Source organism: Marmota marmota, unplaced genomic scaffold (genome assembly GCF_001458135.2).
Source record: "Marmota marmota marmota unplaced genomic scaffold, marMar, whole genome shotgun sequence".
Classification (NCBI taxonomy): Eukaryota; Metazoa; Chordata; class Mammalia; order Rodentia; family Sciuridae; genus Marmota; species Marmota marmota.
This window is the reverse complement of record NW_026000051.1, coordinates 6407920-6430405: the sequence shown is the minus strand read 5'-3', so window position 1 is coordinate 6430405 and position 22486 is coordinate 6407920. Positions and strand designations below refer to the sequence as shown.

Genomic DNA, 22486 nt, shown 5'->3' with positions numbered 1-22486 from the left:
TATTAAAATCAAACGTATAGGGATGGGGCTGTAGCTTAGTGGCAGAGTACTTGCTTAGCACATGTGAGGTACTGGGTTTGATCCTTAGCACCACAATAAAAAATAAACAAAATAAAGACATTGTGTCCATCTACAACTATAAAAATTTTTTAATATTTATTTTTTAGTTTTTAGGTGGACACAGTATCTTTATTTTACATTTATGTGGTGCTGAGGATCGAACCCAGTGCCTATAGAACAACCCCAACCCCTATAGAAAATTTTTTGTAAAAAATCAAACGTATAGACTAGGTATATGGTGGCACACACCAGTAATCCCAGCTGTTCCGGAGGCTGAGACAGGAGTATTGCAAGGTGTAGGCCAGTCTCAGCAACTTAGCGAGATCCTCAGCAACTTGAGATCCTATCTCAAAATAAAAATACCAAAAGCATTGGGAATGTAGCTCAGTGGTAAAGTGTCCCTGATTTAGAGCTCCAGAACCAAATAAATAAATAAAATGATGACCATAATATTTTCACTTCCATAATTAACATTTGGTTCCTTTTTTAATTTTTTTTTTTTTTTGGTATAGGGGATTGAACCCAGGGGTGCCTTATGACTGAGCCATATCCCCAGCCCATTTTGTTTTTTATTTTGACACAGGGTCTCACCAAGTTGCTTAGGGCCTCACCGTGTTGCTTAGGCTGGCTTTGAATTTGTGCCCCTCTTGCCTCAGCCTCCTGAGTCAATGGGAGTACAGGCATGCACCACCATTTGGTTTCTTTATCCAAATATTCCTCAACATTTAAAAAAGTCTTTTGCAACTCTTAGTTTTCTTGGGATTGAACTAAAAAATGGTCTACCAATGACCTACATCCCCAGTTCTTTTTAAATTTAATTTAACTTGGAGACAGGTCTCAATAAGTTGCCCAGGCTGACCTTGACCTTGTGGTCCTCCTGCTTCAGCCTCCCAAGTAGATGGGATTATAGATGTGAGCCACTGTGCCCAGTGCCTATCTGAAATTTTTTATTTTGCAACTTTGTGAATATAATGCCAATACCAAAAATATTAAACAAATAATTAAGATAATTTAGAAATATCTTGCATTCAAAACAAAGGGAAGCCACACATGGTGGTGCACACCTGTAATCCCAGCAACTTGGGAAGCTGAGACCTTAAGCACCTTGGCGAGAGCCTGTCTCTAACTAAAATATAAAAAGGGCTGGAGAAGTGGCTCAGTGATAGAGCACCCCTGGTGTTCAATCCCAGGGCCAAAATAAAATAAAATAAAACAAAACCACAGAGAATAATTTGAATGATATTAAGGATCTCTCAGAGAAGGCAGATTGACTAAGTGTCTTCCACACTGAGAAGATGGCTTTTGGATCTTCACCATGCATGCTGTTCATGTTCTTGAGCAGTGTTAAAATGGACATCATTTGTTATTTTTCCAGTTCTCCTCTCTAATTTTACCTTTGCTAATCAACCTCTCTCTTCTGGGAAAAAAAAAATTTAAATACTATGTACAGAAGAGTTGCCATAATAGGCCAAATTACCTTCCTCTGAAAGGTCTGCTTACAAAGTTGACCCTTGGCTAGTTTCTGGGAACTGTTTTGTTTTATTTTTGCAGTGCTATGGAGGAAACCCAAGGCCTCATCTTTAAAGCAAGCACTCTACCATTAAGCTACACCCTGTCTGTCTGTCTTTCTTTTTAATTTTGAGATAGGTCTGGCTAAGTTGCTGAGACAGGCCTTGAACTTGCAATCCTCCTGCCTAGGCCTCCAAAGCTGCTGGGATTACAAGTGTGGGCCACCACACCCAGCTTATCTCTCCTAATATTTACACCTGTTATGCCTGTTTTGTATCTTCTTTTACTAGTCCAAACAACTACTATTGTTTTACTTTGAAAATTTTATGAAATTTTGATCAGAACTAAAATAAGGTTATAATACAATAGTAATAGCAGGCAATCTTTTTCTTCCCTAATTAGGGATACTTATAGTGTTCCTCAGTGTATGTATGAAGCTGATTAATATACAAGCTCTTCATCATCAGCTCAGTATCAGTTAAAAATGGACACTAAATTTTATTTGGTTTTGCAAAATGACTAGAGATAAGGATGTCACATTCGTATTTGTCCTGACATAGTTTATAATGTTGATTTTCATATACTTAACCTTCACACATGATTCAGACAAACTCTTCATATATTATTCTATTAAGAAGCCTACTTGCTAGTTTATTTAAACTCATCTACTCTATACTGATAAACTAATCTGGGGTAGTTTTTTTGTTTGTTTGTTTGTTTGTTTTTGTGTGTGTGTATAGTTTTGGTCTAGAAATAGTGTCATTATCACAATAATTCCTACCATTACTTACATTCCAAGGGCGATTACTACAGCTTTCCAGATTCTGACCTATAATCCAAACAAACCTGTGAGTGTTGGCAATCTCTTCTACAGAGCAGGGAAGGGGATCAGAGGAGACCGACCACATGCTGAAGCCCATTAGTGCCTGATGACTTCACTGCTACACAATGGATGGACAGTTCTGATTCTTTTTACTACCCTGTGTCTCTGCAAAAGTTTACAAGTATTCGGTGGTATCCAAGCAGGGATGGAAGCCCTTCTAGTGAGGAAAAGTAGATGACTTTGATAACCGTTCTCCATTCACGCACCGTGATGGGCTTTTCAGATTTCCTTCATTGTTCATTCTCCCCTCCCAATAAATTATCTGAGATATTAGAATGTATTAATGTAGTACAGCCTATATAGTATCCTCTATAAAGATCTTTTTATTCAACAAATACCCTTTGAATCAATGAGCCAGATGCTGTTCTGGGTGCTAGAGATACAATAGTAAACAAAACAGAAGAAACCATGTCTTAATGGAGCTGACATTTTGAGAGGTGTCCAGGTGCAGATCCCCAGGAAATAAAATAAATAAGGTGCATAAAACCAAGAGATTACAAGTACTAGCCAGGCATGGTGGCATATAATCTCAGCAACCTGGGAAGCTGATGCAGGAGAACCCCAAGCTTGACACCAGCCTCTGCAATTTAGCAAGGGCCTCATCAATTTAGCAAGACCCTGTCTCTAAATAAAATACAAAAAAGGGCTGGGGATGTGGATCAGTGGCTGAGCACCCCTGGGTTCAATCCCCAGTACCCAGCTCTCCCCCCAAAAAAGTCAACAAGTGCTATGGGCACACACCATAAGTGGCATAGACTTCACAGTCAGATTGTGGTTAAATCTCACCTTGATCACCAAACAGTTCTATGCATGACCCTGAGTAAAATTATGTAACCTTTCTGTGCCCTGATTTTCTTATTAGTAAAGTGAGGATAATAAAAGTTACACATTGGTTTTGTGAGGACTAGTTGTGTATACACAAAGTACCTAGAATAATCTACTGCACCAGTAGTCACTATATAAATGTCTACTATTACAATTATTAAGAAAAAAAAAAAAAACGGGATAAGGAGTGTGGAGAAGGAACGTGACCTATGACAGGGTAACGAGGGAAGATCTTACTAGGAAGCTGCATTTGCTCCACACCTGAAGAACCACGTGGGAGCCTCTGGCAGAGAACCTGAGGTAGCAGGAACAGAATACAAAGGGCCTGGGTAACAAGTCTGCATGGAATACTCAGGACTGGGAAGGAGGTCAGTGTGGCTGAGAAGAACTGAGTAATCAGGAGACCAGCAAGGGAGATTAGAGAGCATATGTGAGCACAAAAAATAAGGTCTTCGTTCTGAGTGAGAGGAGAAACCACACAAGTTTCAAGTAGAAGAGGAGCATACCTGACTCACAGGCATACCTGTAGGGAACAAGGCAGGAGGGGACAGCAGTCGGGAAGCTAATGTAACAATTCAGGTGAGTAACAGTAGTGGCATGAAACCCAGTGGGGAAGTGGAAGTGATGAAATTCTGGATATTTAGTCAGAGACAAAAGGGTTTCCCTAAATGGATGTGGGATGGGAAGGAGTAGCAACCCAAGCCAAAAACTAAGGATGTGGCCTGGGGAAACTAGCATGACAGCCACTTCTGAAATGGGGGATGACGGAGGTGAAACTGGTCTAGGGTTCTGTCCTGGGCATGGGCAGTTTGCAAACTTTAGTCAAGTTTCCAACTGGAGATGTAGAGTAGGTAGATGATATTTGACTCTATCTCCAGAGAGAGGTTTGGCCTGAAGATAAAACATTTGGATGCAGCCAGCATAGATATAGTAATTAAAGTAATGAAACTAGATGAAGAGAATCCGGAGGAGGGCTTGGTGTGTGGTGCAGTGGTTGGAGAGCTTGCCTAGTGTGCGCCAGGACCTGGGTTCCATGCCCAGCACCAGAAATAAAAGTATCAGTTTGTTCATGGAAAACAAATGGAACAGGGGTGCTCCAAGGACAAGAGGCCAGAAGGATGAGGGAAAAACAGTAAGGAACACTGAGACAACGAGCAGGCTCCAGACCTGTGCTGCCCTGAAGCAATGGAGCAACTTGCCTCACCTGGAAAAGGACACAGACATCACAGCTCAGCATCTGCCCAGAACAGGCTCTAAGAGAAAACCCACCCTGCAGTAGACTGGGGGCTGCACCCCCAGTGGAAGGATGAGCCAAGGCCAAACCCCTGCCCTCCCCCATGACCACTTCTCATGGCACTGCAAGGAAATTTTTCTTGGTGCTGAGTTGAGCAAAGAAATTCCTCCTCAAAAAAATTAGTTCCTGAGAGCTCTCAGTACAAGCTAGTTCTACTGAAGAGCTGTGACCCAAATAGCTATCACCTAGGTGATCCCCAAAACAAGCTAATGTAAGAACTGGTAGTGCCTCTGCATGTTTGGAATAAGGAGAGGCAAACCCTCTCTGGATGAATGAATCTTCATCTTAAGGTACTGTGAACTTCCTACAAACAATTCTAAGGATAATGAGAAGAGACATAGTCAAAAATAATCAAGCATACAGGTACACAAAAAGAGCAAAGGGAATCCTAAAAAGCAAAATTGGATTGAAGGTGTAGGAATTATCAGGTAAATAATAAATAAAGAAAAGATTAAAAATAGGAAGCTATAAAAAGGACAATGAAATAGTTGAAAAGAATTCACATAGAACTTTTAGAAGTGAAAAATACCATAAACAACATAAAACTCAATAGATGGATTTAATAGTGAGTTAGAACTAAAGAGGGAATTTGTGAACTAAAACTAGATCAGAAAAAGTTATACAAATCTCAACCAGGAAAACAAATGATGGGAAAAGGTTAAAAGACTTGGAAAACATGGTGTTAATATCTAATATGCATATTTAATCAGAATTCCAGGAAGAAACTGGAGAGAGGCTTAGGTAGTTTGTATTTGAATAGATAATGGCTTAGAATTTACAGCAGTAATGAAAAACTCCAATCTAACAGTTCACAAAAAGTCCAACCAACCACAAAAGGTTAAACCAAGCCTAGACATAATGCACTGTAACTATAGGACCAGAAACACAGAGGTCTTTCAAAGCAGCAAGAAAGAAACGGAATGAGAGTGAGGCTGGCAGGCACAGGGGCTCCCTGCATACTGGATCTCTGGGGAGATCTGAACAGACCACAGAAACCTGCACACAACAGTCAAATGTTTCAGGATGTTCTGATAAATATACCTGTTTTAACAAACATGTTAAGTCATTTTCACTAGCAGAGATTCAGCTGGCATAAGTATTTAAATGCTCAAAATGATTCTGTTCTTCCAAGAAAAGAAAGTAGAACTAAAAGAGGTATTGCCCAGAATTACGAAGGCATTTCTGTTAAACTCCATTACTACAGACAAGGGTAATTGACTTGCCTGTTCCCTGAGGGAAACCTGAGAGCCAAAATATATGTCTTGTTTGTCAAACAGATCTCAGTAGCTCAGTCCTCTCCTCTTGTCATACAGGCTCAGACTAGCATGAAGAGCACCTTTTCTCCCAGGTGTGCCCAGATCAGGGGCTCTGGAATGAGAGAGACTGGTTCTGGAAGTGGTAGGCAAGATTCCTTACCTCTACATAGACAGTTTTCTCAAGTATAAAATAAGGCAACAGTGCCTTCACTTCAACACACACTTATTAAGAATCTTTTAAGTGAGAGGCACTGGAGACATAAAGATAAATGTCCGACATGTATGACTGCATGTATGGTGTGACGCTACATCCTGTACAACCACTGAAATGAAAAGTTGTGCTGCAATTGTGTACAATGAATCATGCGTTCTGCTGTCATATATACCTAATTAAAATAAATAATTTAAAATAAATAAAATAGCTATAATGATAAGAGTAGAATAGCTTTTAGTAATAGTAAAAAAAAAAAAATGTCTGTAAGGACACATATGTACGTACCCACACTTCAAGGAAAGCATAGCATAGGCGGGTAGTCAGGCCTTTGCATTGTAGGCACAATAGCTGAGTTTTCTCTGGTAAATATGACCAGACAATAAAGAAAAACCTAATGATACAAACACTAGAGATTACCCAACAAAATGATAAGCGCTGCTCACTCCCTCAGAGTACCAATGTGCTGGCCTCCACACTTAAACACAAGCACACAATTGAGGATTTTGATATTTTTGAAGAAAGTCTCTAATATGAACAGAAACAACTCAATACTGAGAATAATTTTAAAATGATTACTGACATTCTTAAAGGTATAAAAAGATATTTCAATCATGACAAAGAAAGATAATTATTTATATATAAAAATATATACATTTATATATTTATATATACGTGTGTGTTACATGTACACACATACATATACACCCTCATGCATGTGCTACATATACACCCAAATACACATGTACAGCACATATACACATATGCATACACACACATATAGCACATACATATAAACATACCTATATGTATGCCACCCCACAGATATGCACATATATATACATACATTGATTTTTCTGGGTTACATGTATGTACATGCATTGATTTCTATATCTATATGGAGAGAAAATTAGTAAAGAAGTGAAAAATCTTTTTAAAAGGAATAGAAAGTATGATAAAGGAATTTCCTAAAGCCCCAAATTTTCTCAAACAGCAAAAAAGAATATTAAAAAATAAAAAATAGAGGACTAGAAGATCCAACATATGAATAAAATTCCTCTGTATACTTCATACTTCTCAAGAATATCAGAGGCTAGGAGCTGGGGTTGTGGCTCAGTGGTAGTGCATTTGCCTAGCTGTGTGAGGCACTGCATATAAATAAATGAACAAAATAAAGTCCATCAATGTCTAAAAAAAAAATTAAATTAAAAAAAAGAATATCAGAGGCTAGAAAGTACTGAAAATTCAGGCAGGAAATAATTTCTGACTTACACTAAACCTATGGTTCCTGTTTGAGGATAAACTGAAGCCATCTGCACAGATGCATGACCTTGAATACTTTACCTCACACTAACCCTCCTCAGGAAGATGCAGCTTCTGCAGGGGATGCTGTCCCAAAATAAGACAGTGAACCAAGAAAGAGGGAGACACGGGATCTGAGAACAGAGAATCTAAACAGAAGAGAAATGAAGAACACTAAAAGAAGAACAGAGATTGTGGGGAGACTGCTGTGCAGTGTGTGTGGAGACAAGTGCAGAGACTATGAAGGCAGTTTGTTAGGACAGTGAAATTCATCCGGACATCCTGAAAGCAGATCCAGGCCAGCAAGGAGACTGGGGTTGAATTACTGATAAATGCAAAAAACATTAAGACAGACATTTATTTGTTTCAGGAAAAGGAAAATGTTTCTAGAAAAGGAACTGTAATCATAGTTTATGATGTTGCTTAGCTGTTCAAAGCAATTTACAGTACATAAACAACAAATATTTAGCTAATTGAGATTATATACAGACAATTATCTATTAAAATTATCGAGTGGATAAAAGGACGCAAAGGGTAGAAATGTGTGTTGGGAACAGAAAGAGCAAAGAGTTCCATTTCTTTCATAGTAGGAAACTAATACATAACGCCTAAAACTGAAGAATCAAGAGCTATCAATATTAGTGAAATACATAGAAAAATGGTAGGTAAAGACCAAAATGTTGGGGCTGATGTTTTAGTTCAGTGGTAGAGCACTTGACTAGCACTATGAGGCACCAGGTTTGATCCTAGGAACCACATAAAAATAAATAAAATAAAGGTACTGTACCCATTTACAACTAAAAAATTAAAAAAAAAAAAAAAAAAAGGGACCAAGATGTTAATGGTGTCCTTGGGAAGAAACAAATAGGGCAGGGCAAAAGAGTAGGTGACTCCTGTTTTTAGCAACAAACCTGAAGGAAATTTCCACCTTACTTCTTACTGTGACAGCACAATGAAATTGGCCTTAGCTGGGTGTGGTGGCTACTCAGGGGCTGAGGCAGAAAGACTGCTTAAGCCCAGGAGTTCAAGGCCAGCCTGGGCAACACAGAGAGACTCTTTCCCACCCCCCAACCTCCTGAAAATGCTGATAGCTGAGCCCCATCCCAGGTGAATTGAATCTGAATCACAAGATCTGTGGATTAGGTACAAGTGGGTTTGAAAAGGGCTCTAAATGTTTCTGATGCATAGAAAGAATTGAGAACTACAGCTTTAAACAATACACACGAGTTACTTTCATAAAAATAAAAAGTAGGGCTGGGGTTTAGCTCAATAGTACAGCACTTGCCTAGCATGGGTGAGGTACTTGGTTCAATCCTCAGCACCACATAAAAATAAATATACTGTGTCCATCTACAACTAAAAAATATTAGAAAATAAAAATAAAAGTGAAATAAAAAGTAATATTTAAATGAAGAAATAAGCCTAAAATGTTTGTGTTTAAATGAAGTAACCTTTGGAAACACATACATGTCCATAAATATTCATATATAGGGCTGGGGATGTGGCTCAAGCGGTAGCGCGCTCGCCTGGCATGTGTGCAGCCCAGGTTTGATTCAACACCACATACAACAAAGATGTTTGTCTGCCGAGAACTAAAAAATAAATACTAAAAAAATTCTCTCTCTCTTGGGCTGGAGAATGTGGCTCAAGTGGTAACGCGCTCACCTGGCATGCACAGGGCGCTGGGTTCGATCCTCAGCACCACATAAAAATAACATAAAGATGTTGTGTCCACCGAAAACTGAAAAATAAATATTAAAAAATATTCTCTCTCTCTCTCCCCCTCTCTCTCTTTAAAAAAAAAATCCATATATATATATAAACATATAAAACAAAGTTGGTGCTCAAAAAACAATTCATCAAGGACCCAGTTCTCCTTTTTCATTAGTAACTTCTAAAGTGGTCATTTTTAAGATTTCTTTATACAAGTTTTTGTGGGAAAAGTAAATATCAGATACCTTCCGGTGTTCCCGAGGGGTCTGCAGATGTGAATGGGATGCTTTAGAGACGCTAATGGTTAAAAAGATCAAATTGGACTGATTTGCCTACTGCATGTGGATTCCCCACTAGGGCTCTGAAAATCAGTTGGCTCTGGCTGATTTAACTCTTTAGAGGAATGACATTGCATGGGCCATCACAAACACCAAACACAAAAAAGTCCTTTCTATTATTCTACAGTTACCCTAGGCAACAGAATTTTGAAATCTAGAATGAAATAATGGTGCATAATTAAATAAAAACATTTCTAATTATGCACAATGATATTTTTAAAAATCAGCAATCGACCTTCATTTTACATTCAAGCAATGCTCTGAAAACAGCAGGCACATACAAGAAATGGCATTCATGAAATTATAAAAGGTGGCATTCAGTAATGTCCAATCAAATGCAGAGAAGTCAACAAGTTACTAAAATATTCTAGATCATGTTAAACAACACACTTGACCTGGCCCAAAGGCAACACATTCTGTCATATCACCAAACTATAACAACTCATTCCTTCTAATTGAAAAGACAGGATGCTGTCTGTGAATTCTGTGAAGACACATGTGGCCTGGACACTTCTGGTTTTGTAAGTATAAATGAGGCAACCAATACACCTTTTCCTTCAGCAGCCTCCTAACCCTCTCCCACCTCTTACAATACACACAGAGTTTAACAAAGTATATAAATAACTATCCTAAAAATCAAGGGTTATAATATTAAATTGGACAAAATGGGTACCAGGAAATACACTAAAAATTTTAAGGTAGGTTGAATGCTCATACTTCAGAGTTTACTTAAAAAAAAAAAAAAAGAAACGAAACTAAAGGGGAATGAAGGGAAGGGAGGTAAAGTGGAAACAGAAAAGATAGTAGAATGAATCAGACACTACTATCTTATGTGCATATATGATTACATGACCAATGTAATTCTACATCATGTACAACCAGGAAATGAGAACTTACGCTTCATAGATGTATAATATGTCAAAATACATTCTATTACCATGTATAACTAATAGAATAAAAAATGTTAAAAAAATAGATGAATATACTTTGCCTGTTGTTACAAGAAAAAAAAAGGAACTAAACATGAAAATGAAATAGGAAACATTTACATGGTGTCAACTCTCCTGCTGCAGGTATTTCCACTGCTCTCTTGACATAAACCTACTAAGGTCTGCTTTTCCACCTAACTACACATATGAATACCCACAACAGAAACAGCACAAACGGCAGTCTGAGCACCCAGTGTGTGTGTGTGTGTGTGTGTGTGTGTGTATTTTAGTTGTTGATAGACCTTTGTTTATTTATTTATATACAGTGCTGAGAATCGAACTCAGTGCTTCACATATGCTAGGCAAGAGCTCTACCACTGAGCCATACCCCTAGCCCATCCCACTATATTTAAGAGCATATTTTTCACTAATAAAGCATTCCAGGGGCTGGGGCTGGGGCTAGGACTCAGTGGTAGAGCACTCGCATAGCACATGTGAGGTGCTGGGTTCCATCCTCAGCACCACATTAAAAAAATAAATAAATAAATAAATAAAATGAAGGTGTTGTGTCCAATTACAACTAAAAAAAAAAAGAAAAAATCCAGGGGCTGGGGATGTGGCTCAAGCAGTAGCGCGCTCGCCTGGCATGCGTGCGGCCCGATTTCGATCCTCAGAACCACATACAAACAAAGATGTTGTGTCCGCCGAAAACTAAAAAATAAATATTTTTTAAAAAAATCCAACACAATTCAAAGGACTCTAAAAACTGTGTTTTCAACTTTAAAGGTTTTCATTGCTGGCATTCTATTCATAATGATCAAAAAAACATCATTTAAATAGCAAAGTATTAAAAAAAGGATATTTAGGTTATATTATTTCAGTATTCAGGGTCATCATTCTTTTCCCTTGTCAAAATTTTATTAAAAAATTAAAGGGATGTAAAACAATATGTTGATGTTCAAAGAGTATCACTGTAGAACAACAGACCAAAATGTCAAAAACTACAGTGAACTGATGTGAAGAAGGGAAGATGTTTTAAAACTAGAAAATAAAATTAATCCACAGGTCTCTTCATGTATAAAGAAAATTATTCTGGGTTACATAACAAAAATAAACCTCCCATCACAGATCTTGGAAATCTTGACTTTTTTTTTCCTGCAGGAGGATTTATTTTTTTCCACTGAATGTCCATTCACGCGTATTCTTATTTCTATTCATAGCACCAGATCCTGACTAGCATGCACAACCTCAAAAGAAAAGAAACACTAAATACAAACCTTGTAAAATAAAGAAAAACAAAAGGCACGAGTTTGGAGTGGGTACACTGGGGCTGGTGCCATAAAGTCCAATGAGTGCGCTGGCTCCCGTGGAACTCACCTTGTAGGCGACACTGTTGGAAGAGTCCACAATGATAAACAGGGGCTTCCTTGTGAACGGGTAGAGATCTCCAGGATGAAGGCTGGGGAAACAACAATGGTGAGGGGTTGTGCAATTATGCCAGCCAAATCTCAGAAAATAAAATAAAAAGGAAATGGCTCATAGCTCTTTTACATGACAGCACTGAGAGAAAAACAAAGGTCAATCAAGCGAAAGACAAAAAATGTCTGTATTCCCAGGACAGGCAAGTTGGTTTTATTTGGGGGGGCGGGAAAAGTTCAGAAACAATTACTTGAGAAATCTAAGTTAAGGAGAAGTTTACATGCTTAAAAATGAGTAAGCACACAGCATGAAATCCTCAAAACTCAACATATAGGTACTTGCTTCACAGATATCAATGTTTCCTCGAAGAACATATTTTGAAAATAAGACAATAACACAATCAGAGCTGNATCTGAAGTGTGAGGAGTAAAGATTCTTCAAAATCAATATCTAGGGTTTTGTGCATGTTTGTGAATATGTGTGGGGGGGTGGTACTGGCAACTAAACCTAGGGCCTCACACATGCCTTGTCACTGAGCCTTGTCCCAAGTCCTTTTAATTTTATTTCATTTTGAGCTAGGATTCCCCAATCCCTCAACCCTGGCAATCACCTTCCTATTCTCTGTTTCTGAGTTTGACTTTCAAACACTACAAAGAAGTGAAATCATGCAGTGTTTGTCTTTCTGGGTTTGGCTTATTTCCCTTGGTGTCCTCCATGTTCACAGGTGTTGTCACAAATGACAGGATTTCCTTCTTTCTTATGGCTGAAAAATATTCCGTGTGTGTGTGTGTGTGTGTGTGTGTGTGTGAATACACAGGTGCCAGCCATGTTAGACACTTAGGCTGTTTCCAGACCTTGGATATTGTGATACTGGATATTGTTACTAATGCTGCAATGAGCTGAGAGTGTAATTTCTCTGACATATTTTGCTGAGATATATAATTTCATTTTCTTGGATCATGAAAGTTCTATTCTTATTTATTAATTTTTTTGCAGTATTGGGGATTGAGCCCAGGGGTGTTCTAACAGTGAGCTATATCCCCAGCCCTTTTTATTTTAAGACAGGTCCTCATTAAGTTGGCATCAAACCTGTGATCCTCCTGCCTCAGCATCCTGAATAGATGGGATTACAGGCATTTACCACTTTATCAGCATTTTAAAATTTTTTGAGAAATCTCCACATTGTTTTCCATAATAGCTGTACCAACTTACGTTCTCACCAACGGTCTGCATAAGCTCGCTGTTTTCCATACCATCACCAATACTTATCTCTTTTCTTTAAAAAAAAAAAATAGTGTGTGCGTGTGTGTGTATGCACACTATGTTTCTATTCATAGCACCAGATTTTTTTTTTTTTCAGTTGTAGTTGGACATAATACCTTTATTTTTATGTGGTGCTGAGGATCGAACCCAGCGCCTCACATGTGCTAGGCAAGTGCTCTACCGCTGAGCCACAACCCCAGATCCCTCTTTTCTTTTTGATAATAGCCATTCTTACAGGTAATAAATAATATCTTATTATGGTTTTAATTTGCATTCCCTGATGATTAGTGGTGTTGAGCACCTTTTCATATCTCTGTTAACTTTACCTAATATAAAGAATTCAAAATTAAGGTCAATAACAGCATCAACATGTGGCTGGAGGGAACTTTAATCTGAAACATCACTGGACTGATCTCCCTTCCCCATTCTTTAATATGAAGAGTTGATATTTTTATGTCAAGTGTTACTAGGAATGGGATTTCAGACAAGTTCTTTCTTTCTTTTTTTTTTTTTTTTTAATAACAATTGTTCTCCCTTAGCTAGAGCTAATAATGGCTCAAGCAGTCAAGGTACTGTGCTTAGAAATAAGAGTAAACTTTCAGTAAGCATGGTGGTACATGCGTGAAAACCCATCGACTCAGGAGACTGAGACTGGAATATCTCAAGTTTGAGGCCAGCCTTAGCAACTTAGTAAGAACCTAACTTGTTGGGACCTGCCACATAGGAATCGAGTACCCCTTAGCCTTGAGTGATGAGAATGTGAAGATATAGCAAGCCCAAGCCAGCCATGGGCGGTGTGTGTGTGAACTATGGGCACTGAGCACACAAAGTAGAACTATTGTTGCCCCCCTGTTTGGGCAGGCCTCGCTCTGGTCTTTCCGCTTGCTCTTCAATGATCCCCACATAGCTTATGAGATGGGCATGGCCTCCTTAGATGTCAGTCAACCTGCTGACAACAGACATCACGAAGCTAGACTCAACCCCTTGAAACCTGACCCCTTGCCCCAGCTGAGTGGCTTCTCCTTAATAAAAGTTCCAGCATGTGCTCTCTCTTTCCATGGACCCCTAAGGTCAGAGGAGCCACCACAGGACCCAAAGAAAAAGGTGTCTCTGTCTTTTGTGTGATTATTTCATGCAGCTCAGTTCACCTGGAGTGACCCTGAGTGTTTTAGTCATGAGACACAACACTAACTCAAATTTAAAAAAAATAAATAAATAAAAAAGGAGGGGCCTGGAGATGTACCTGGTGGTAAAGCACCCTCGGGTTCAATCCCCAGTACCAAGGAGAAAAAAAAGAAAAGAGAAAAAAAAAAAGCAAACTTTTATAGGTGAGATTCTATTTGAAATTGTTCAACTCAGTTCATTTGCGCTAGATTAAACCAACAGAATCCTACATTTAAAAGTTCATACTGGGGGCCTGGGGCTGTGGCTTAGTGGTAGAGCGCTTGCTTAGCACATGCGAGGCACTGGGTTTGATTCTCAGCACCACACAAAAATAAAATAAACGTGTTTTTTCTGATACAAGGATGCTGATTAATAATGAGGCTGGGGGGGAGAATGGGAGGAGGCATTTACATATGGCAAATGGGAAGGAGGGTAAGAGGAGGCGTGGGGCTAGGAAAGAAGGTGGAATGAGACAGACATTATTACCCAAGTACATGTATGGAAAACACACATCGTGCGACTACATTGTGTTCAACCAGAGACATGAAAAATTGTGCTCTATATGTGTAATATGAATTAAAATGCATTCTGCTGTCATATAACAAATTAGAATATGTAAAATCTAAAACAAAATAAAATGAAGGTATTGTGTCCATCTACAACTAAGAAAATTTTAAAAAGTTTATATTGGGCTGGAAGTATAGCTCAGTGGTTGTGCTTGCCCAGCATGCAGGAGTCCCTGGGTTCAATACCCCGCATCAAAAAAAAAAAAAAAAAAAAAGATTCATATTAATGTTAATAGGAATTAGGATCTAACTTATTATTTATTGATGTAAATATTTACTGACTCCTTCAACTGCAATGCAGTTTTGTTCACTATTATAATAGCAATGCTTTAATAGTGCCTGACATATAGTAGATTCTCAATATTTGTTAAATGAACATCAGTCCCAAATTCTAATTTCCTAAGATAGTTGGAAACTGAAATATTGCTAGAATCCACATAAGTGTTAATTTGATTTTTTAAAATAAGGTCTTTATTTTGTTTATTTATTTTTAAGTGGTGTTGAAGATCAAATCCAGTGCCTCACATGAGCAAGGCAAGCGCTCTGCCACTGAGCCACAACCCCAGCTGCACGTAAGTGTTATTAATAGTAGTTTGAGGGAACCTTTCCTAGAAAAAAGTGTCCATTTCACTTTAATTACACGGGGGTTGATTACCAGTATACATACCAGTGCATTTCCTTGTGGGACTGATTTCGTTTGTGGATAGCATCTCCATTTATAATATCCCGGTTACTATTAGTAAGTACACCTCCAAAATCATAAGGACCTATAAAAACAAAGGGAAGAATCCTAGACTTCAACTGGAGGGTGACACTGATCTGATTCAGATACAAAAGTACTACATGAACCTCTCAGTAACACAAGTGGACAATAATTACAAAGTGTTTCAATTATTTGTAACATTTTAATTTAATCCAACATTTAAATGATTTCAATATATTGCCTATTTTGACATTTTAAGAAATCATCTTATTATAATTTTTTCAAACAACATAAAGAGAAACAAACTAGAATACACTACATCCCATTAATTTAGGTAGTAAAAGGAATGAGACCTGGGATACTGAGAATGACTTTTACATTTCAAGTAAAATCTAGCTAGGCATGGTGGCACACACATGTAATCATAGATACTTTGGAGACTAAGGCAGGAGGATTATAAGCCTGAGGCCAGCCTCAGCAAATTCCCAAGACCCTTTCGCAAAATTAAAAATAAAAAAGCCAGGGAATATATCTCAGTAGTAGAGTACCCTGGGTTCAATTGCAAGTACCACATACATACACACAAAGAAAATTCAAGCGAAGTTTAAATGTCTGGTTTAAAACAATTATTTTAAAAAGAATAGTTGTAGACTGATGGGGGGGGTCAATTAAAAATTGAACTCAGGAGCACTTATCAGCTACATTTCCAGTCCTTTTTATTTTGAGACTGGATCTCATTAAATTGCTGAGGCTGGTCTCAAACTTGCAATCCTGCCCCAATCTGAGTCAATACAGTTACAGGTGTGTGCCACTATGCCTAACTGTAGACTAAAGTCTTAATCTCTTAAAATACATATAATTTTAAATGAGCTACTAATCGTAGCATTTAGAGAAAATTTTTAATATAGTTGGAGAATCTGATTGCTAAAACTGCCTTTTCGAGATATGTATTGCCAAATTTCAGTGTATGAAAAAAATCTACCATTATCATTATTATATCAGTCACTTGAGTTCTAGTTTTCCCCCTAGTCATATGGATTAGCCAATTCTTGTCTAAGTAGAACAACAATTGTGGGATGCATGGATAATTTCTCTCAAGGTCAATACATCAAGCAGGAACCCAGAAAACAGTATAAGGCATAAGACATGAAAAAGTTATTTATAAGTAAAATTACTAATTTTATTGTACAAAAGAACTAAAGTACTTTAAAATTTTACATCACTGCCAAAGTTTTATATTTTATGCTTTTAAAACATATCAATGGAAATATTATAGAGATTTGTTCTGCTTTGTTTTCATTTTAACATTTTAAGACAATCTGTAGGTCATGCAAGGAAGATGGCAGGGACATGCACTTTATAAAGGAATGCAAATTTCAACAAACAGATGAGGAGGAAAATGTTTAAAATGTCAAGAAATTGTTTTTCCCCAAAGATTTAATTGCCTTATTTACATCCAAGCTAATCATCTATTCTGACCAATTTCTAGATCATATATTTGGACAGTTTTTAGGCTTTGTTCTGAAACAGCATCCCAATATTTTACACACTAAATCCATAAAAACAAAATAAAGGACTGAAAACAAAAGCATAACAAGGACTTGAACTTTCACAGTTACAAAAGTACACTGATTTCTACAAAGACTTTCAGCCATAATGTAGCCACTGACCAGACCCTCTAATGCACTAACGGCTCAGGAAAAAAAAATCACTCACTTTAAGTCAATAATTAGACTTTTTATTCCATCACCCTTTTCTACTTTATTTATTTTTTGGTAATGGGGATTGAACCCAGGATTAACCACTGAGTCACATTCCCAGTCCATTTTATGTTGAGACAGGGTCTCACTAAGTTGCTTAGGACCTCACTAAATTGCTGAGGCTGGCCTAGAACTGTGATCCTCCTGCCTCAAGCCTTCCAAGTTGCTGGGATTACAGGCGTGTGCCACCCACGCCCAGCTACCCCTTTCCACTTTAAAACATGAAACTCCATAAGGCTTTGGGCAAATTTGATAGTGAAGCATGCATTTAAATTAATTTTCTGATGATTTATGGACTTCAAATAAACCAGTTTTCAAATCTGGAAGCCTCTTTAGAAAGTGTGAGGTGGTCTGTGGGCTGTGGGCCAACGTCTTGTAGAAAAGAAAGAGAATTCAAGCCCTGCTCACGACAGGGAGCATTCCTTTATTGTACCTTCACTATCAGAACGACCTGTGGGGAAAACGCCAGTGGCTGACAGGTAAATTAGAAGCACACTATTGGCAGGCAGCTCCTGAAATTAAAGAAAATCACATATACAAAACAACAAACATGGAAAAGCAACACAGTTTTATTGGGCATTTTATGTTGTGGGGAAAACAAGAATGTAAGGTAACATATTGTTGTTTTATCCAAGGGAAAAGTCACTTGCTGGTTCTGATTTAGAACTATCTACATGGCTAAGGTTCATTATGAATCTCTAACGTATAACTCTTGCCAAAAGCTGTCAAGACATTCTCTGCTTCAGAACCCTCACTATTTAGATAATGTTCTCTGAAAACCTGAAGTACAGAACTAAAGCTCTTTTCCTGATACTTAGGATGAAACCCAGGGGAGCTCTACCACTGAGCTACATACCCAGTCCTTTTTATTTATTGAGACACAGTCTTGCTAAGTTGCTGAGGCTGGTCTCCAACTTGTGATCTTCCTGCCTTAGCCACCCACGTGTCCAGGATTATAGGCATGAGCCACTGCACGTGGGATGGAGAAATAAAGATCTTGATCACAGTTCTATACCTCTCCACAGATTTCTCTAGACAAACCTAGAGCATACTACCATTTCTCATCATTTTTTTCAGATGATTAAAATGTTTCTCACAGTAAATGAAAAAAAAAGTTTCAGAAAGTTGCCTGAATATATGACATGCTATGCAACCTGCTCTTGTTTTTCAGTTTTGCACTAACTGCTAAACCTAAAGTAGTTTAGCAATAAAAATCTGAAGGCTGGAGAATGACAACTAATCAATATTCTCATTAACTCATGGTCAGAAACATTTACAAATTATAAGCAATTTTCATTCCAAAAATAGCTATATTTAAAACTATATTCTAAAGTTTGTATTTATATATTTATAAATATATAAATTTATATATTTATAAATTTCATTTATGTATATATTCTGAAGTTTTTATTTATTATATTTAGGACTATTATTCTAAAGTTTTTCATTTTCCACATTTTACCTAAACTCTTAACTCAAATATTCAGATAAGAATGACTCTTGGATCCCCTCAGGGCATACTTTCCCCACATGGGAAAAAGTGTTGTATTACACGTACCTTAAAAGATGCTGCTAAGAATGTGTACAGCTGACTGAAGGTTGGTTTGTAGAGCAGATACTTGTGGGGGTTTTCTCGTCTGGTAGGTTTGTCAGCTGATTCCTATATTTACACACAGAAACCAATACACATAAAAGCATATTTGACAGATGAATTATCAATGCCTACATTACCTCTCCTCCCTATCAAATATCCTTTTTTATGTTCAGTGTATGATCTATTTCTCCTTATCCTATCAAGAGAGAGCTCTGTGTTCATATGCATACATTTGAATGTAAAAATCAATAAATACCACATGAGGAACATGGAGGCAGCAAGGGAGTTGCCACATTTGCAAATGTAGGAAGAAGATCACCTGCATTCCTGGTTTATTCATCTGGGAAGCTAAATTCATCGGCTCTCTCTCCAGGGCTTGTAACATCCGAAACATGTCAACAGTTAGTTCGCTGAACTTAACCTGCAAGAAGGATAAACCTGGGCATTAATGTAGCATGCAGATCTTGTGGCTTTTTGGTTTTTTGTTTTCCTTTTTCAATGCTGGGGATTGAACCTAGGGCTTGCTAGGCAAGCCCTCTGACACTGAGCTATGCCCCCAGCCCCAGACCTTGTGTACTTTAATCACATTATTACTCTTGACTTTCATGTGTAGTTAATAGAATTGAGTATTTGGGAATTTTCAAAAGAGAGGAAGGGTAAAGAATTATGCAGTGACATCCACATGATTATCATCCAGATTCTATAATTTCTTGTTGTTGGCTCATCACACATCTCTCTGTCTATTCATATCTCTATTGATCCATTCATTTCCTTAGGGATTTTTTGTTTTAGCCATCCTGGTCCCCTTCAGTATCAAACTCAGGGCCTCACACGTGTTCGGCCCATACTCTACCACTGAGTTATATCCCCTCCTTAGGTTTTGTTTTGTTTTGGCACTGGGAATCCAACTCAGGGGCACTCTACCTCCGAACTACCTTATCAGCCTTTCTACTTTTTCTTTTCTTTTTTTCTTTTTATTTTTTTAGGTGTAAAAAATATGATATACTATGCAACCTTCATTTATTTATATGTGGTGCTGAGGATGAAAGCCAGTGCCTCACAAATGTAAGGCAAGCGCTCTACCACTGAGTCACAACTCCAGCCCCCTTATCAGCCTTTCTTATTTTGTTTTTGATAGGGTCTAAGCTGCTGAGGTTGGCCCCAAATGTAGGATCCTTTGCCTCCAGAGTCTCTGGAATCATAGGTATGCACCATTGTGCCCAGCCTCAGGTATTTTTAAAAACAACAGAAATGTAGTTTCAGAAACTATATAATTTCCTACAAAACATGCTGATTCACAGCTAGGCTGAGATATATGTGGACTCGTTTGAATAATCTCTTCAGTATATGTTGGTACTACACAATACTTAAAACTGCATCCCTTTTCATTTTCAATAATACTTATATACAACTTCAGGTAGGCACATGTACCCACTTCTACAGAATAAAAGGAATTTTTTAGTTAAAGAAAGAATCCATTTATGAAGAATATTCACTAGAGTTTCAAACATTTAACTCATTTAAAATATCTATCTATCTCTACGTATGTCTATATCTATCTTTTTTTTTCCCCCTCAGTGCTGGGGATGGAACCCAGAGCCTTGAGCATGCTAAGCAATGTTCTGCCACTGAGTCTCAGCCCTCAGCCCTCATTGAATACACCTTTAAGCAGACTGAACAAAATTTTTAATTTTTCTCAAACTTTCAAAGAACAAAGTCATATAGATGGGCACTTTTGGCCATGCTTACTGTCTCTACTTGAGTTTTCTGAAATGACATAAAACTGCCCTAAAGATCCACATATTTACCACCTCTATTACCTCTGCACAAGAGAATAAAAAAATACCTTTCAGACCAGGGCTTAGACATTAAAAACTCTCATCATCTGTTCTTTTTCTTTGTCTAAAATGAGGCAAAGAAGTAAGAGTGCTTGCTCCAGGGTATGACTGGCAAGGTCCACCACCGGAGCATACTAAAGAACAGATGCTACGCACAACAGAATTACAGACCCTCACATTAGCCTGATAACAGCTACCCCTCTTGAAATAGATTATTTTCCTGTCAAAAGAACACACTGCACTTCAGAGTTCAAACCTGTTAGTCCTTAAATGATCTGTCATGCCAGGACTCACTTGAATTGCTCTATTTCCTGTTCCTCAATGTAGGAAAACTTCCTCCAGTCCTTTAGCTCCTCACTAGCTAGCCCTTTAATTCTCCTTTGCTACATCTACCTATCTACCCATACACCAAGCCCTAAACTCAAGCAGTCTTTGACATCTATTCTTTCTTTCCTTCTGTTTCCAGTTTTTTACCAAATGTTTCTGGCTGTATTTTCTGTCTTTTTCTTAGAACTGTGGAGTGAACCCAGCGCACTTTACTACTAAGCCCCATTCTATGCCCCCTTTTAAAATTTGAGATAAGGTCTTGCAAAGTTGCTGAGATCATAGATCTGTGTCACAACACCCAGCTCTATGTATTTCTTGAAACCATTCTCCATTATCATCAACACCCCTTTACTAAAGGATAGTTACTACCATATGCAAACTTCACTACATGGGAGTCAATCAAAAATCAGCAAGCAAGCAAAGAATTAAGACTATAAAACTGAAGTAAGAAAGAGAAATAGGCATTAGAACAGAACCATGGGTGATCTAGATAATGCAGTTGGCAGAAAAACCTTAAAGTAACTGACAAATGTGATCAATTAGAAAGGAAATGTAGACAGACATACTGGCACATGCCTGCAATCTCAGCAATTTGAGGGGCTGAAATAGGAGGAGTACAAGTTCAAAGCCCACTCTAGCAACTATAGCCAGACCAATCTCCAAAATATCTCCAAACTAAAAATAAAACAACAACAAAATGGGAGGTGAGTGGTCTGGGGATGGCAGAGTGCCCCTGGGTTCACACGCCCCAAAAAAAGAAAAAAAAAAGAGATAGACAGAGAGACACAGTAGCACACAAATAAGAGAGCTTTGTTAGAAAATTAATATCTATACAAACAGAATCAAGTGGAAAGCTAAGGAACTAGGAAAGATCACATATGAAATTTTAAACTTAGTAAAAGGCTTAATAGCAGATTAGACAAATAAGAAAATTAGTGAAGTGGAAAAAAAGTGAAGTGAAAATAATTAAAGTAGAGAAGCAAAATTACAGAAAATATAGAAAAGAATGTAACAGCCATGAGTGACACTGTTGGTCTCTATAGACATGTTACTGGAGTCCTAAAAGTGGAGGAGAAAAACAGTGAAAAGATAAATGGTATTTGGAGACAATAAATATATTTAAAATACATGAAAGACATCAACCTACGGATTCTAGAAACTCTGTGAACCTCAAGCCAGATAAAAAAACAAAACAAAATACATTTGGCTATACCACAGTAAAACTGCAAGAAACAAAGATAGAAAATCTTTAAAGAACATATAGGAAAGAAATATTTCCTTAAACAGAATATGTGATAAATAATAAATCTAACAGTTTCAACAAAAATAGGTCATTTCTCAACAGAAACAAGAGAAAATGTCTGATCATAATGGAATGGAACTGAAAATCAACGATAAAAGAAGGAAGGAAAAAGAATACATCACTTGGAGAATGAACAATAGGTTACTGAATGATCAATGGGTTATAGAAGACATCAAGGAGGAAATTAAAAAATTCTTAGAGATTAATGAAAACACAGACACAACATATC

General features: G+C 37.7%; 1 protein-coding gene across 7 annotated transcripts in view; it reads right to left on the bottom strand.

Annotated features, from left to right (window-relative positions):
• Positions 1–22486, bottom strand: part of Scai (suppressor of cancer cell invasion) — a 155581-nt gene that overhangs the window by 15097 nt on the left and 117998 nt on the right. For 6 of the 7 annotated variants that reach the window (XR_007351182.1, XM_048813053.1, XM_015497726.2 and 3 more), the window contains 5 exons: positions 19109–19210; positions 18754–18855; positions 17629–17707; positions 15400–15499; positions 11698–11779 (listed from right to left, as the gene is read on the bottom strand). Coding sequence is in view for 6 of the 7 variants with exons in the window: in XM_048813053.1 (XP_048669010.1) it covers positions 11698–11779; positions 15400–15499; positions 17629–17707; positions 18754–18855; positions 19109–19210 (465 nt within the window). In the remaining variant the exon portion in view is untranslated. The remainder of the gene's footprint in view (positions 1–11697; positions 11780–15399; positions 15500–17628; positions 17708–18753; positions 18856–19108; positions 19211–22486) is intronic. The other variant, XM_048813052.1, reaches the window with a different exon arrangement.